The sequence below is a fragment of the Triticum aestivum genome, chromosome 7A (assembly GCF_018294505.1).
Source record: "Triticum aestivum cultivar Chinese Spring chromosome 7A, IWGSC CS RefSeq v2.1, whole genome shotgun sequence".
Taxonomy (NCBI): Eukaryota; Viridiplantae; Streptophyta; class Magnoliopsida; order Poales; family Poaceae; genus Triticum; species Triticum aestivum.
In genome coordinates, this window is record NC_057812.1 from 622,959,675 (window position 1) to 622,977,005 (window position 17,331).

Consider the following 17,331-nt stretch of genomic DNA (forward strand, 5'->3'; position numbering starts at 1 on the left):
CTGCAGTCTAAGTACTCGCCTAAGTTTTAAAAAGTCCTATCGAGTGGTGAGCGATCCTCCCACTCGGAGGCTTAGCTGTAGTCCAAGTACTCGCCTAAGTTTTAAAAATCCTACCGAGTGGTGAGCGATCCTCCCACTTGGAGGCTTATCTGCAGTCCAAATACTTGCCTAAGTTTTAAAATCCTACCGAGTGGTGAGCGATCCTCCCACTCGGAGGCTTAGCTGCAGTCCAAGTACTCGCCTAAGTTTTAAAAATCCTACCGAGTGGTGAGCAATCCTCCCACTCGGAGGCTTAGCTGTTGTCCAAGTACTTGCCTAAGTTTAAAAATTCTACCGAGTGGTGAGCGATCCTCCCACTTGGGGACTTAGTTGCACTCCAAGTACTCGCCTAAGTATTCCCCACCTCAGAGATGCATTCCAAGCACAAAGAGTATTCCGAGCAAAAATACAAATTCCAGTCGAAAGCAAACACCAGCATATTCATAAATAAACCAAGTTCGAATAAACCCCAAGGTCCCAGACGGCAGATCAAAAGTATTCGAGCATCAAGCCCGAAGAAGTTTAACGGTTACACAATCACTCGGCATTCCGAGGCAAATAAAAGTGGAGCATAATGTTTTTTGGTCATGCATCAGGAGAAGGACTGGCTGGGTCGCAGAAACTGTCGAGGTCAATGCCGTCTGCAATGCGAGTGGCGGCGTCAAGGAAGGTGTCCATGAAAGACTGAAACGTATGCTTCCTCGTGTTAGCAACCTTGAGCTCTGCCAGCTTGTCTTCTTTGACATCCTTGCAGTGCACTCAAACCAGAGACAAAGCGACGTCAGCACCACAGCGAGCAGATGACTTCTTCCATTCTCGCACGCGTTCAGGGATTTGATTCAGTCGAGCCATCAAAGACTCGAGATCTTGAGACAGCTCTGCCTGAGGCCAAAGACCAGCATCAACCCGAGTCATTGAAGCTTTCAAGCATGCCAGATAAGCAACCGCGTTGTCCATGCGAGACTCCAACCGCAGCACGTTCATCGCAACATCATCTTTGACTGGACAGTTGATGGGATCAAGACCCGTCTAGACCCGCCCGGTTTCCACTTCAAAGTCTTGGCAAAGTTCTGCATGATCGAGAGAATTATGAGTCGACGGCACCATTATACTTGCCAGTCGACAGAAATAAGATAGATTAGTCAATACCTTCAAGTTTCAAGACTAGCTTCGCAGCAAGTTGGCCCAGATAAGACTCTAGCTTGCCATTCTTGGCCTTGAGGCTTCCAAGTTCGTCGGTCAACTTCTCTTTGTTCTTCTTCAGTCGCTCGACCTCCTGATTGGCGTCAGATACAGCAGTCTTCAGCTTGGAGTTTTCTTCTTCTAACTTGCCGACTGAAGCAAGCTTCTTGTCAGGAAGCGTTGTCTTCTCGCGCGCCTCCTTCTGTGCTGCGACAAGATCCAGATCCTTCTTCTCCAGAGCTTCCTTCATTTTCTCTAAACAAATAACATTCTTCAGGCGAGGTTGGAGTTGGCGGTTTTCACTACATACATCTGCTCGAGTGAAGCCACTCGGTTCAAAGATGGAAAGAAAAAGTGCCAGTGTTGGGATATGGAGTGGTCGACTGGTTACCTCCCATGGCAGCTACTTCATCACGAGCGGTCTTGAGGTTCTTCTTGGCCAGTTCCAGATCAAGGTTGAGGCTAATTTGTTGTTTGTTCATGTCAGAAAGTTGAGCCCCAAGATCACAAGATTTCTGCAGTCACAGCCATATCAGTCGACAGAGATAAAAAGAGATAATTATTCTAAGACTACCGCCGAATCAAACATTCAACGACAGTCTCGGGGACTACACCCAGTGGGTGCACTTAGCGTGCCCCCACTGATTTCTAGACCACAGTCGACGGTCGACTGTCCTTTAAAAAAAAGAAGACAGATCCAAATTCTCAGACCACAGTCGACTGCCCGTAGTCAACTACGGTCTCGGGGACTACACCCAGTGGGTGCACTCAGCGTGCCCCACTAGTGCAAAGAATCAGTTCGAACCGACACAAAGAGATATACTATTTCTGAATAGCCACACTCCAGTGGGTGGTCAGACAAAAAAATAGTCGATCGAAAAATCAACTGACCTGGACATTGGTTTGCATGGCAGCTCCGGTGTTGAAGGCCACCTGACTGGCCTCATGCACCACCTTCAGCTGCCCCATCACAAGGTTCAGTTGAAGAAGAGCTTCTCTGGTAGCAGCCAGTGGATCGTCCGGAGTCTGATATGCAGCAAAAAGTGATGGAGGTAGAGCAGTCGAAGCAGCCGCCGGATCTGAAGCATGGAATGACGTCGGCGCAGCAGGAGCCTGAGCAGCTGATCCCGAGGGACAATCAGTCGACAGACGAACAGCGAAGGTGACGTTGGTTCGAGCCGGGTCTGTCGACCGCTCGACCGTCGCCGCTGGCGTCCCAGTCGACCGAAGAACTTGGGCTTCGGTCGCCTTCCTGTCCGGCTCCTTGTCCTTCCTCCTCCTTCCTCTCAGCGGTACTTCCTCTTCGTCGTCTGGGAGCACAACAATGTCACGTGGAGCTGCAATAAATAGAGAGATCCATAAAGACAACTGACCAATATTCTAGTCGACCAAACAAGCTTCGAGTCGGGCAAACTTACTGGCTTTGGAGGTAACAGCGTCATCAGCTTCCTCATCGGCAGGGGTCTTGTCAACATCCATATCAGTCGCAGCCGAGGTCGGGCTATACAGGTCCATCATCCGCTCGGTCAGAACAAGAAAACCGATCGGAACGAGAAAATATGAGAAGAACATTTACCCAGAGGCAACAGGGACGTCCATCTTGATCCTGGGCAAGGTCTTCCGAGCCTTCGAAGGATTAGCTTTGGGCTGCTTGGGGACCGTCTCAGTCAACTCTGGAGTCGAAGACCGAGCGCACTTGTGAGATGGAGCACTCGACGCCGTAGCTTTGCTGCGTCTGCTCACGGGGTCGTGCCGCTGCTTGGATCGACGTTCAGGGCGAGGTGGCGAGTCGGCCACCTCCTCATCGTCAGACTCATCACTCTCATCATCTTCACCATCAGCTGGGGACTCCCACTCGCCGCTCTCCTCGGCGCTGTCCCCGCCCTCTTGGTCTTGCTCCAGGGCTTGTTCACCATTGGGCATCGAATACATCTCCGTGTAGATCTGCAAAATAAGGAACCGATCATAAGTCAGTCGGAACCTCAATCAGTCGGAAAATATGTTCAAAAATTCAGTTATGACGACCAGACCTTGTCTGGCAGGTTCCTGTCGCTGAAAGGGTCGACTCTCCTGGCACCCCTGGGGTTGTCTTTGTTCCCGGTAATGCCCATCAGCCAGTCAGCCACGGTTTTGGCCTCCACTTCCTCCGGATGAACCCGAGCAGTGTCACCAGCCCCGGAGTACATCCACGTAGAATGATCGCGAGCTTGGAGGGGTTGGATCCGCCGACTGAGGAACACCTCGAGCAGGTCCATACCAGTGACGCCCTGATTGATCAGTTGGACTACTCTCTCAACTAGCATGCATGTCTCTGCCTTCTCAGCAGCGGCCACTCGCAAGGAAGATGGAGTTTGGACACGATCAAAAGAAAAGGGGGGGAAGTCCGGTCGATTGGCCTGGGGTCGCGATATCCTGGCAGTAGAACCAGGTCGACTGCCAACCCCTGACCAATTCAGGAAGAGCCATCAGAGGAAAAGAGCTCCTCTTCCTCTTCTGAATGCCCAGGCCCCCGCACATCTAGATAACATGGGTTTTCTCGTCTTTCGAGTTCGCTTTCTTCACGGTTTGGGATCGGATGGTAAAGATGTGTTTGAAGAGGCCCCAGTGCGGTCGGCACCCCAAAAAATTCTCACACATAGAGACGAACGCAGCAAGGTACGTGATGGTATTGGGAGTAAAGTGATGGAGTTGGGCACCGAAAAAGTTTAAGAAGCCCCGAAAGAAAGGATGTGGTGGAAGCGAGAAACCACGGTCGACATGGGTGGCGAGCAAGACACACTCACCCGGTTGCGGCTGCGGCTCCGATTCCCCCTTCTGCAGGCGCGCGGATTCATGGACGATCAGCCCTAAGTCAGCCAAATCATCCAAGTCCTCTTGCCGGAGCGAAGATCGGATCCAGTCTCCCTGGATCCAACCTGACGGCAGCCCCGAGCGCGATGAAGACCCCCGATTCATCTTCTTGTTCTTCGCCGCCCCCGTCGCCTTCTTCGCACGCTCTAACGCCGCCGTTTTGCCCTTCCCCATGGCGGAAGAACAGCGGTGTCGAGAGTGGTCGTGCTATGCGAGGTGGAGACGCGAGAGGAAGAAGAAGGGAAATGAGCACGCACGGTGTGAATGCCTCGGCTTCGCCGCTTTTAAAGGCCTACTTCCGAGTGGCTGACGCGTGGGCCCGATCAGTCCTGTCAAATCCCCCCAACAGTTGCACACGTGATACATGGCGAAAAAGGTGGCACGGAAATCGAAACATCCGATTTATCTACTCCACTTACCGCGGGGCGCTCCGCCTGGCGCGCTTCCACCCAAATTTCGAATCCCGTGAGATCTGGGATCCTCTGTAACCGATCTCACCAAAGATTCCAAGCAGAGATATCACTCGACAGATGTCACTGAACAAACTGGTCGGTGATTTTTGAATCGATCAAGGCGACTGAAACGAAGTCGAAAGTTTCAAACAGCTGTCCTCCACTCGAAGGAGACAAGGCAGATCAAGGGCGAGAACCAGGTCAATTACCGTCCTTCTTTTTCACTCAAACCTCGATCCATTCGGGGGCTAATGATGTAGACACAGACCTAGGGTAGGGTAATAGGCCTGACCTATACGCCCCACCTAAGGTCTTGTCCTAAGAACTAAGGAGTTCAAGAGTCAGAAGTAGAGGACCAACAAAGGTGTCGAAGCGAAGTCCACTCGACCTATCAATCACTCGGAGACCTCTCTTACTCAGGTCACTCGACCACCAAACCACTCGACATATCAGAAGACCTAAAGCCACTCCGCACAGCAACGGTCAAGCATTCATTCGCATACTTAATGCTCATTTGTAGCACCTTAATACAGGCGTTACCTGTAACGCCTCCTCTTAATGTATATTGAACCCTGTGTAACGGAGGGGGGCTGGGGTCCTGGCGTACTCTATATAAGCCACCCCCCCTCCTCTGGGACAAGGGTTTGCACCCCCTGTAACTCACACACGTATAATCCAGTCGACTGCCTCCGGGCTCCGAGACGTAGGGCTGTTACTTCCTCCGAGAAGGGCCTGAACTCGTAAACCTTGTGTGTACAACTCCTCCATAGCTAAGATCTTGCCTCTCCATTCCTACCCCCATATTCTACCGTCAGACTTAGAACCACGACAGGCATCATATATGTGAAATTGTGTCATGCTGTCATGTTTGCTTAGACAAGATATATGTGAATTGCCACATTTGTCTATCATACAATGTTTGTACGTTTAATTTCTTTTCTTGTTTATCAGCCATTTGAATTGGAGGGGTGATGGCAGTATCTAAGGGAGCAAAAATCCGTCCTTCACAAAAGACAGTGCTACCCGTCGACGCAGATAGAACCATGGTTATACTGGCCCACAAACTTGCCGCACCACACATAATCGAGACTCTTCCAGATTGCACAGTTAGATTGTTGGGAAGAGAACCAGCTACAACCCATCTAACCCCAACCCCAGCGGATAGTAACCCACTTCTAGTTGAAAAAGCACCATGTCCACCACAGAGTACCCCAACACGAGCAGTTTGTAAAACAACTGCAGTGCCCAAAGCACGAAGACCACCACAGCGAACCCAAACTCCGCTTCTCAAACTATAAAATCTAGTCGGATTTCATCGGCAAGTGCTATGTTATATTATACCATAAAAAAGTAATATGTAATCCCTGCTGCATCGTAATTAACCCTACCGTACTCGCTGCTTCACTAATAACTTGCAGCAACCATGTTGGGGTTGGAGGGAGCCCCTCCGGTGCATGCCCTGACGACCAAGAAAACATGCGACCCGTCTGGCATGACCTTCGCTACTGGTGGTGCAGGTGTGTTGTATAGTACATCGCACGAGGTCCCCGCCCTCGCCAAACAGGTCGACACCTTCAGGAAGATGGTCAAGGACGGGACCATCACAGAGAAACAACCGAGTCACTCCGTAGCGCTCGTGGCTTTCTCTGGCAACGACTATGCAGGCACCGGCGTCATTGGCCTAAGTAGCCCCAATGATGTGAGTAACATATCAACACACAATGTATATATGCGTACACTAATTTGAACAATTAATTTGTTTGTGCATCTTACTAACTTATGATTTTCATGTATGTGATGTAGATTAATGCTTATATTGGGAAGGTGACAAAAGAGATTGCGGCTAATGTGGATCAATTGTTGAAGCTCGGTGTGACAAAGGTTCTTGTCAATAACTTGCACCCTATCGGTTGCACGCCATCACACACCCGAACCAACAACTACACCACGTGTGATATTTTTGAAAACTTGGGTGCATCAATCCATAACGATAATCTGAAACAAGTTATGACATCAAAGAAGAATGTCTACATCGTGGACGTATACACCGCCTTTACCAATATTGTGGATCATGCGGCAGGTATGTATCTACATGCATTCAAAACTGTCTCATTATTTTAGAATTATCTTAATCTAATTCGATGGGGGTTTGATTGTGTACTTGAACTACTTTATCTGAACATTCTTAATTTCATGTGCATTAATGTAGGTAAAGGCTCAGAGCTGTCTAAACAATTCAAGCACAAACTATCGCCGTGCTGCGAGAGTTTGGATTCGGATGGTTATTGCGGACAGCAAGGCGAATCATCCGCAGAGCTTTTGTACGCTGTGTGCGACAATTCAAATAGATTTTTCTATTGGGATGACATGCACCCGACCCATGCACGATGGGAGGCTGTCATGAAACAGTTGGAAAAACCCTTGAGGGAGTTTGTAAATCAAGCCTAGGTAGCTAGGCTTTATGTATTTGTTTAGATCTTTGTATCCATGATGACAACTTCCTGATTGTATTTGATAGTTTCATGTATTTCGAAGACTAGGATTTTCCCGATTCTTCTAGTTGTATTTGATAGTTTCATGTATTTCAAAGACTGGGATTTTCCCGATTCCATGATAAATATTATAATTAATGTATTTGAATCTTCTTTTGTGAAGACTATATTTATAAGAAGTAACTAATGTCATATGCCACATATACAATAATTAAAAATGTGTTGTAACTATACAACTCGAGTACTTGTCTATATATGGCTTAATAAGCTTAGGGCAATTTCACACCTGTTGAATTTTTGTTGTCGGCTTATAGGTAGTCAAACTCAGGACTAAGGAGGGTAAATTTGCCTATGGATATGGACATTTGTGGGCATCCACTTCTTTGTGTTTGTGTTTGTGTGCAGTGCCCAAACCCGCTCATCTTTTTCTTTTAGAATGGGTAGATCTGCCTATGGATATGGGCATTTGTGGGCATCCACTTCTTTGTGTTCGTGTTCGTGTTCAGTGCCCAAACCGGCTCAACTTTTTCTTTTGAGAATGCCCAAACCCGCTCAACTAGTCGTGGGTAGAAAAAGAAAAACATGGACATAACTCTATATTTAAGATTGTTTTCTCAAACTTTTCAAAACAGCTCCTGCTGAGTTTCAGTTTTGGAATCTTAGTTCATCTTCACATGATAAGATCATCCGCGGCACTATGCACGAAATTCAGCCATATACAAATCCATGATGTTAAACACCACAATTCGGATTCAATTGCATTGAACACAGAAATGACAAATACTCGACGAAGTTCGAATAAACATAGGAAAACGATTTTATTTGAGACGGGTGTACGCGGTTGTTCCTTCGGCCACCCGCAAAAAAGAAAAAAAACACCATCGGGTTCGTAGGATCATCTTCACATGATAAGATCATCCGCGGCACGCTTCAACCCCCTCCAGCCGTTGCGAGGTGATTGTAACCATGTGTCCCGGTTGGACCCATTCACTACGCTTTCCTTTAGCCTTATTCATTACTCCCTCCATTCCAAAATGCTCCCTCCGTTTCCAAATACTTGTCTTTCTAGGCATTTCAAATGGACTCAATATACGGATGTATGTAGACATATTTTAAAGTGTAGATTCACTCATTTTGCACCGTATGTAGTCTCCGGTCCACACCTTCCTTGCCCTCTCCGTGTGCAGGTTGGTAGCCTGCTCGCTGCTCGCTACTCGCTCATCTGCACGTGCTGCAATGCGGCGAGCTTTTGCAGGAGGCCACACGGATGCAGCGAGGGTGGCGGCGGCCGGTTCTGCAACGTCATGCTACAAGCGACGACGCCATGCTGCGATGGGGCTCCAAGGGCGACCATCGATCGGTACTAGGAGAACATGCTTCCAGTGCTCAAGTTGTGTTGCGACGGAGGCGGACGCCATGCTACAAGCGACTCTGCGACAGGGCTCTAAGGGCGTTGGCCGGTGCTTCGTGTTGCCATGGACATCCGAGGGTGGCCATCGGTACTGCCATGATGTGCTTTGAGCGCCTTGCTGCGACGGCATCAACTAGGACAAGGACGATGCTGTGAGGCATGCTTTGCCGGACGAGGGGCTCTGACAAGGCGGTTGAAATGGCGGGATGCCCAACCAAGGAAAGAAAAAATCTGGATTTCAAGCAAACAACAATCATTGAATGATTTCACATCCTCCTACTTTAGATCAGCACTTGGCACTTCAGACGTTTTTGTTTCTGAGGCGAGGCAACAGATTTGCCAGACATGACAAAAGGAGCAAGTAATTGTGCATTTAAGCTACAGCACCACCAACCGTGTGATTGTAAGAAATGCAAGGGCCAAAGTGTGGCATCAGTTATCATCAGACATTGTCTTCTCAGCAAACAAATCAAAAACTTCATCACCCTACTTGATTATATGAGGTCCGAAATCAACAGGGGAGACAGTGAGATAAGAGTATAAGAAATAATCAGATTTGTGCACACAACTAACTCGACACGAACCGATCCGATCCCAAATAGCCCACGAAGTTGAGAACGAGGCCCCGGCAGGCATTCCACCAAACATCTCAAACAAATCTTGCTAGATACCTATGCTTTGGAGTTAATTGTGCATATTGTTGCTGGAGAATGTTGGATGCTTCTTACTGATACAAGATACCAATATCTAGAGCAAACACCAAAGCCACAAAATCATAACACATCAAAGAGCCACGTTCACAAATAAAAGTAACTCAGTGCACCCCACACAGACAGGCCAAAGTGGTCATCACCCCATACAGAAAAATACAGCCCTAAAAAGGATCATCCGTACGGGCTTTACCTTACAGTGACTATATCATCAATCTTCAAGATCATTCTAACGCACTCGCACGCCAGCGAGATGGCGCTCGTGCTCACAAGCAACGGCTGCACGACATTCTCCTCCAGGATGTTTGTGATCTGGCCTTTCCTCACGTTGATGCCCGTGTTCTTCTCACCCTTGGCATGGCGATTCCTTAGCTCGGTAACAATGGCGATTGGGTTGAGCCCTGCATTCTCAGCCAGTGTGTAAGGGATGACCTCAAGTGCGTCGGCAAACTCCTTGATGCAGTAACTCTCCATCCCATGGAGCTCCTTTGACCAAGCAGCCAGTTGCATTGACATTTCTATTTCCGGAGCACCGCCACCAGCAATTAAAAACCTCTTGTTCACCAAGCACCTTCATAAAAGTAAGCACGCGCAGGATCAGAACACTGAAGAAATAATACCCCCTCCGTCCGGAAATACCTGTCCTAGAAATGAATAAAATGGATGTATCTATATAACTAAAATAAGTCTAGATACAACCATCTGTAGGACAAGTATTTCCGGACGGAGGGAGTACATTTTAAGCTAAAAACAGTGTTAAGTGACTTCATATAATATGCAACACCATAAATACCACAAAATGATACACAAGCTTCAAACACACACCATGAGCAAGAATAATAATTTCACGAGGACACATGCCTACTTATGCTCAAGGCCTATACATTGGTATGTAACTTGTCTTAAATTGTTATATGTCCAAGACCATGAGGCCAGCACCCCCTATTTGGGTAAAAAAAGGCCTGTAAAAAGAGCTTTACTCCAAGCAGTTGTTTCTTCGTAAAATTCAGAAGCAATCATCTAATTATGAATCAACAACATGAATTGTTAAAATTGACAGGCATAAGATGAGACTGTCATCGTAATATCCAAAAGGCAGTAAAAAGGCATTGGAGCTAGCTACTAGCTCCCACCAGAATTTCCTTTATAAAGGAAATGATGCACACAGACCCCTTCGTCACTATCCTGGTTTCTCACATAAACATGCACACTAGGGGTCTGAAGCTTACACACTACGACAAGCTTGTATTACAAGGACATAATGTCCTTTAATTTTAGGACTAACCAACAAACCTACTACACTTACGAACTTTACCAAGCTGGCATTTTACAGCTAAATCTCAAACAGCTAACTATTGCTTCGCATGACTAGCCAAATTGACTTTGATATCTCACTTGCATGCAACTCAAGATTGTCCAACTAGCTGACTAAGTGCTAGCTAATATTACTAGCCTAATTACATTCTACTTCTTGCCATCTTGCTAGAACTAGGAACATCCTAACTTGCCAGTATGCATGCACAGATACTAACAACTACTACTTGTAACAAGATTAGAACTAACAAAAGTTGCTGCCTAGCCACTCCGTGGTGCCCTACTGCAGACCATAAGAGGTGATCTAGCCATCAGATTCAAGCACTGCATTACAGAGGGGTGAAGTGAAGAGCGAGAGAGAGAGTCGATTTCACTGTGTTCACAAAGCAGGTGCGGAGTGTCAGAAGAAAGGATGGAGTAAATTCTGCACAAAAACCCTATTTCTTTCGAGTGAAAATGGGCAGCCATGTCCAGGAATGAAATACAGAAGTGCTGCTTGTGGCAGTAAGTAGTAGGCTAACCCTAAAAGGTCTCCACCTTGCTCAAAGGTCAAAGCCTAAGCTCACCGCTTACTCTTGTGAATTTAATTTGAATAATCTATTATTACCAACATAAAGCACCAAATCTCCAGATTCAAAAGTATAGATGACAAAGGGTCATCATAAAGTACCATGAACAGACATGAGATGCAACTTAGCAAATGAGGAAGTGTATGGCCCACACAAAGCACCATGTGCAATATGCCAGCCTGGTGATCACTGGATCACTGAGAGTCACTCAAATAGCATATAAGAAAGTAAATTGAGCTTGATCAAACTTGGCTCGGTGTCACACATAATCATCGAGTGAACCTATGCTCCCTATGTGTCTACCGCAGCATATATAGTGGTCAAAGGTAACATAGCTATTTTTTCCGAAGTTGTTGCGACGGCGTATGTGGAAGCAACAACATAACAGTAGGAGACCATGTTGATAATGGCAGAAATAGAACATGACAGTATATGTGCAAGCAACGTGATAGGAAATTGCATTTACTCTACCAACCTACAATAACAAAGGGATCCTATAATATTTGTGTGTTTAACTAATTAAAACAATGTTGCTTTCAACATGTAAATAAACATATTATAGGAGAACAAATGTTCGTTTATACCACTTGACAATTTACTGCTATGAACAGATTCAATAGAAAATTAGGAGTATGATCCTATCATCTTAATCGATTATAATTAATAATTGTTCAACAATGTTGTGCATATTTAAAGTTACTCCACATCATTTACCAATAAGACTTCACCCAAGTCGCTATATTCACAATGACCTAGAAAAGCAGGACTACGATAGACAACCTTTCATATAACACACAGAAGATTGTTTCAGTGGAAGTCAAATTACCTGATGACACATAGGGCGTCATGGAGACTGCGATCAGCTTCATCAATAACCAACTGGTTGGACCCACGGACAAGCACAGTTGCAGTCCTCCCCATGTCCCTGATCCCGGTGATCTTGACAATCTTGCCATCTCCAGCAGACACTTCCTCGACAACATCAGCATACCCAAGCTTATCCTCACGGAAATGCTCAATGTTGGCAATTGGCAGGCAGTTGAGAGTCTTGGTGATAAACTCAATCTCGTCCCTCTCTACATCCTTGACCACCAGAATCTTGGCCTTTGCGAGATAGTGCAGCGACAACTCGGTCACGGCATCACGCAAGATGCTCTTCTGGATGAGGAGGACATTGCACCCAGAAGCCTTGATCTTCTTGACCATCCCTAGGATGTAATTCCGCTCCTCGCGGAGGATGCGGTCCATCTGCGCATAGTCTGACACGATGACGCTCTGCTCAATATCAGTCTTGGGCGGTGAGATCTGAAACTGGATGACAGCGATCTTGGCATTCTCGATCCTAGATGGCCCCCCGGCAGCATGGCTGGCCTTCTTGTCAAAGATAAGGCCGCGGACAAGCTCGGTGTCATCGACAGTGCCGCCGAGCTTCTTTATGATGCGGATGTCGCGGAGATCAAGAAGCTCCGGGTGGGCGGGATCGACCACGGAGAGGGCGGCGTCAACAGCGAGCGGGGCGAGGAGGCCGGAGTACTGGGAGACGACCTTGGAGTTGAGCGCGGTGGAGGCAGACTTGACGAGGGAGTCCCGGTCGGTGAGCTCGATGGGGATGGCCATGCCCTCGAGGACCTGGACGGCGCGGGCCGCGAGGCGGTGGAGGGAGTCGGCGGCGGCGGTGGGGTGGGCGCCGGCCGCGAGGAGCGACTGCGCGCGGCGGAGCAGGGCCCCGGCGATGACGACGACGGTGGTGGTGCCGTCGCCGGCGGCCGCGTCCTGCGAGCGGGAGAGCTCGGCGAGCATGCGGGCCGCGGGCTGGAGGAGCGACATGCGCGAGAGGATGGTGGCGCCGTCGTTGGTGATGATGACCTCCTGGTCACCCGAGGAGATCATCTTGTCCATGCCGCGGGGGCCGAGGGAGGTGCGCACCGCGTCGGCGACCGAGCGCGCGGACGCGATGTTGGCGCCGCGGACGTCGTCGCGGCGCTTGGTGTCGGTGTAGGTCTCTCCCTTGCGGGCCGACGGCGCAGCGGCGACGGCGGGGGCGGCCATGGCGGCGGCGGCGGATCGGGGGGAGCGGAGGGGAGGCTAGGGCTTTTCAGATTTCGCTTGGTGGGAGGAGGGAGGGAGGGAGGGGCGCTGGATGGACCTGGAGAGTGCGATCGCGGTTTCGGTATATACCCCGGGAGAGCGGGCCCAAACTTGCGGCCCAGTGGAGGCCGTGGCCGTGAATGTTGGTCTCCTAGGGCCTAGAATGATGAACTGTCACCGTCATACCCGGTAAGGCGGTATACGCTAAAAAAAAACGGTAAGGCGGTAAGGGCCATCTACATATCGCCATATCTAAAAAAAAAAGTGTCAATCCTAAACAAACCTTGATTTTTTTGTCTTTTTCTGGTTTTGTACAATCTTTGGTAGATGACAATAGCCGTGAGGCCGAATATGTTAATTTGGACACCAATGTATGCAGTATATACGAAAAGTAAAATTATATATGGTTATAATGCGATTTACAAACTCTGTGGTTTTATGCAGTAGTGGAAACTGCTCCTGCTCCTGATTATAGTTCTGTTGCTTTTGGGTTTGGGGCTTCAAGTGCTGCTGCCCGTAACGTGTTTACTTTTTTCTTTTCACGTGTTTCTCCTCGTTTCGGTATTGAACTGTTTGTATTTTGGATGATTGGCGATTGTGTTTTATTTATAAAGCGGGTCTTGAGTTTTTTTGTCAAAAAAGTTGTTCAAATTCTTCTCTTCTGCATAATGTTATCGAAACGCATATATTATCTATACATACATCTCTGATTAATCAAGAGCAAGCGCACTAATATCCGCTTGAGATAATGGATTGTTTTTTTACTATAATATGTCAAATTGCCCACACACCCCAAGAGTGAATACACCCTCTACCCAACCATGCTTTGAGGTGCTCTCTTACACACACACACACACACACACACACACACACAAACTTTTTTTTGTTGGATACTTGCATATGTATGTTATTTATATTATATCATACTTCTTTATCTGAAAGGTGAGACTTATTTTCGTTACTTCTACATAAATTGGAGGACTAGCATGACAGGAGTCGCCGGTTTTCTTCACCCGACCTTTAGCGACAAACTCTATTTTTGTTCGAGGGGACATCAAACTCTTTTCCTCCTTCGTAACAGACACGAAAACAAAACACCGAAGAGCCAACCCACAACTCAAATACAACCCATCTAACCATCTCTTACAGAAAACTATGGACAAAGATGATGGAGCGTGTTATACAATGTTCTTTTTCGTTAGAAAAGCTAACGTGGTAGAATGTTTGAACGTGGTCCAATAGATAAATTCAAATAAATCATAAAGGCTCGTGAACAAATGACAAGATTAGAGGTGCAATTTTAGTCCCATCTCAGAAATGAAGGTGGTGCGAGGCCAAGTTATATGTGGAGTCTCTCCACTCCACTAAGCGATGGGTATGAAAAGAGAAAGAGAACACGATACGTGCACGCTCGTCTCATTGGACGTGAGCATGCAACATGCGACATGAATAGTCCGTGGAAATTTGGTTTGTGGCTTTGCAGAAGCACGGTTTTCTTTTGCCTGTTTTTGGTTTCCTGACTAGTAAGTTTTTGAGTTGGAACCTTGACCAATAAGTTTTTGAGTTGGAAGCCTTGTCGTTTTGGATTTGCATCATGGTCGCGACACAAGACCGTGTGTGTTCTCTTGTATATATGACTTATCGGCCACAGGCAAATACACACCAAGAATCGTTGGAATTTTTTTGTCCTCTCATTGTTTGTGTCGCTATCGTAGTACTCGATCTCGAACATTGGTATGCACCTGCAAGTGGGAGCAGGTCTCTGAAAACTCACACGCTTGTGATCTTAAACTAAGAGAGAGAGAGAGGGGGGGATAGGATTTTTGGAAGCGCTTCACGTGACTTCTTGCAATTTTCATCACAGGTCGTCTACCTTCAAGGTTTGGCGCTGCTGCACGCCGTCATCACAAATGTCTGCTCCAATTGTTCTTCGCTAACATCGTCATCAACAACATCGCCTCTGCGTCAACTATGACTACTTCATCTACAAACATCAGTCCATGCGACATATTCCGATCTACAATGTGATTATTGTTCGCACACGAACACGTCACCGCGTACCCTCGACGCCGGGGGTGATGCACCGCAGCTCACGTCGAAGGAGGCCTGTCTGGAAGCGTGGTACGCAGGCAATCCTGCAGGCGCTTTTGAGGACCCGAAACCCCACACACCCAGGAGGAACCCCGTCAGGGCGCACGGCGGCTATGGGCTGCCCTAAGTCGATCTGATCGCCCCTAGGGCCTCGAGGTTCGCCGCCCTGCAACAAGAAGAACGAACGAAGAATGAGAAAGAATAACTAGGGTTAAGAAGAAAAGATAAAAGATTAAAAATGGTAGATAATTTGATCGATTGTGTGTTGTTCAATCGACCGTCACCCCTTAGGTATATATGAAGCGGCTGGACTTCCCGTGCAAGGAAAAGGCTTGGATTCCCGTCTAAAACCCTAGTCAAATTCGAATTGGTTTTGTCTGAACTTCCCAAAACTGTTCGGTTTAAACTGGCTGCACCTTGCGGGTAATTTTTGAGGTGGTAAATGATCTCGGATGGAAATGAGCCCGAAAGCAATCTTGACCATTTCGACGAGTCGACAACTTTCATGTTGAACATTTTTTGATCAGAGGTCATCTTGAGGGTCAAATCGGTCACGCAAAACAGGCTATTATTCGCGCTACCCATCAGACAGGGTGTGTGGTGGGGCGCGCCACTTTTTGCCTCCTGACAGGGCTGTATTCAGATGGCTTTAACTTTTGCATACGAATTCAGATTGGGACAATTTTTATCTCAAAATCGACTATTTCGACGAGTCGAAGACAATTAGTGTAGAAAGATTTTTCATACGAGGCCATCTTGGAGGCTTAATTAGCCGAATAATACTCTGAATACAAATCTGAGTACTTCAAGTATAGTTTCGGCCCTCAAGATGAGATTGGATAGCGATGGCCCAAACTTCGAAGATGTTCATGTTGATAATACGGAAATCCTTCATGTAGACCACTTCTCCATTTAAGGTCATCTTAATTAAATTCTTGACCATGCCAAAATTGAGTGTCAACACATGCCCTCCTATTTTTCAGCAAAACTTTTGTGCCAAAAAATAACTTGCACGGAGTTTGTTCTAAGCATGCCCATCTCTTGGTGTTTCAACAAACTTCAATCGTCCTTTATCAATGGCCGATTTAACTATTTGACAAAACATGTTGCGGTCCTTGAAATTATGCTTGGACGAATCATGCAACTTACAATACATTCGTTCCTGGATGGACGGCTTGACATGGTGATCAAGAATTCTAATATAATTATTTTTCAGCAACAAATCAAATATTTGATCACACATGCTTGAGTTGAAGGTATACTTGTTTTCTAGCCGATCTAGGTGAACGAACGGCTTTGGAGGTAAGCAAACGAATTGTACAGATTTGGAATCTCCCCATTCGGCTATGCATTGTGTTTTCCACTATATCTCCAATGTCTTTGGATACAATATTATATTAGCATCGGATTTCTCAAAAGAATTTAACATTGGCTTTAAATTTCTGAAACGAAAATAGTTAGAACACACGTGTCTCAACCGAGACCAAGTGCAAGCCAAGTATGAAACAAGCAAAGCTACCCACTTAGAGATAAGTTTTAAGTAAAGCAATGGGGAAGCATTTGGCTGCAATAATAAGTCACTATCAGTCTTTACGAATGGCACAATAGGTTGACCGATATACTTTGTAACAATTTTGTTGCTAACAAATAAATTACCCTTCATCATTGGTCTTTCAAAATTACTTATAAGATTTTTCCTAATAGATGCATCAACAATAAAGTTGTGACCAAATCTGAAAATAGGTAAATCACTTGGTAGACATACCTATTCATACACGTTGGGAGAGAATGATGGTTGTATCACTTGAATAATACTATGTTCCACTTTTGAATAACTCTCCAATGCCTTGGCATCCTCTTTTTCTTCGATAGATTTGGTACACATACTATTTGATTCGGCTTTTTCAATAACCAAATTTTCTTTGTTACCTGAATCAATACTTTTATCTTTTTGACTTTGCAAGGCTTCTCGCTCTTGTCTAAGTTTAGCCCACATCTCAGCTTAACGAGCTTTGAACCTTTTCATCTCAATTTCCATCCACTCCTCATGAGATTGCTCCCCAATACTTTGAGACTCTTTCGGTAATGAGGTGCTGAAACTCTGCAATTGTTTAGGTGGTACACTGGATGGTA

The 17,331-nt window shown here is 46.7% G+C and overlaps 1 protein-coding gene and 1 pseudogene across 1 annotated transcript; one reads left to right on the top strand and one right to left on the bottom strand.

Annotated features, from left to right (window-relative positions):
• Positions 1 to 4,243: 4,243 nt before the first annotated feature.
• Positions 4,244 to 6,971, top strand: LOC123153586 (GDSL esterase/lipase At5g03610-like; annotated as a pseudogene).
• A 2,104-nt stretch (positions 6,972 to 9,075) lies between these two features.
• On the bottom strand, positions 9,076 to 13,167 carry LOC123148732 (T-complex protein 1 subunit delta). Its single transcript, XM_044568219.1, has 2 exons — positions 11,846 to 13,167; positions 9,076 to 9,707 (listed from the first exon to the last, which is right to left on the bottom strand). The coding sequence occupies exons 1-2, from the start codon at positions 13,066 to 13,068 to the stop codon at positions 9,326 to 9,328; spliced, it is 1,605 nt and encodes a 534-aa protein (XP_044424154.1). The 5' UTR covers positions 13,069 to 13,167; the 3' UTR covers positions 9,076 to 9,325.
• Positions 13,168 to 17,331: the final 4,164 nt, after the last annotated feature.

Coding starts and splice junctions, on each gene's coding strand:
- LOC123148732 (XM_044568219.1), bottom strand. CDS start 13,068: ATGGCCGCCCCCGCCGTCGCCGCTGCGCCGTCGGCCCGCAAGGGAGAG. Junction 9,708..11,845: donor GACGCCCTATGTGTCATCAG/GTAATTTGACTT, acceptor ACTTTTATGAAG/GTGCTTGGTGAACAAGAGGT.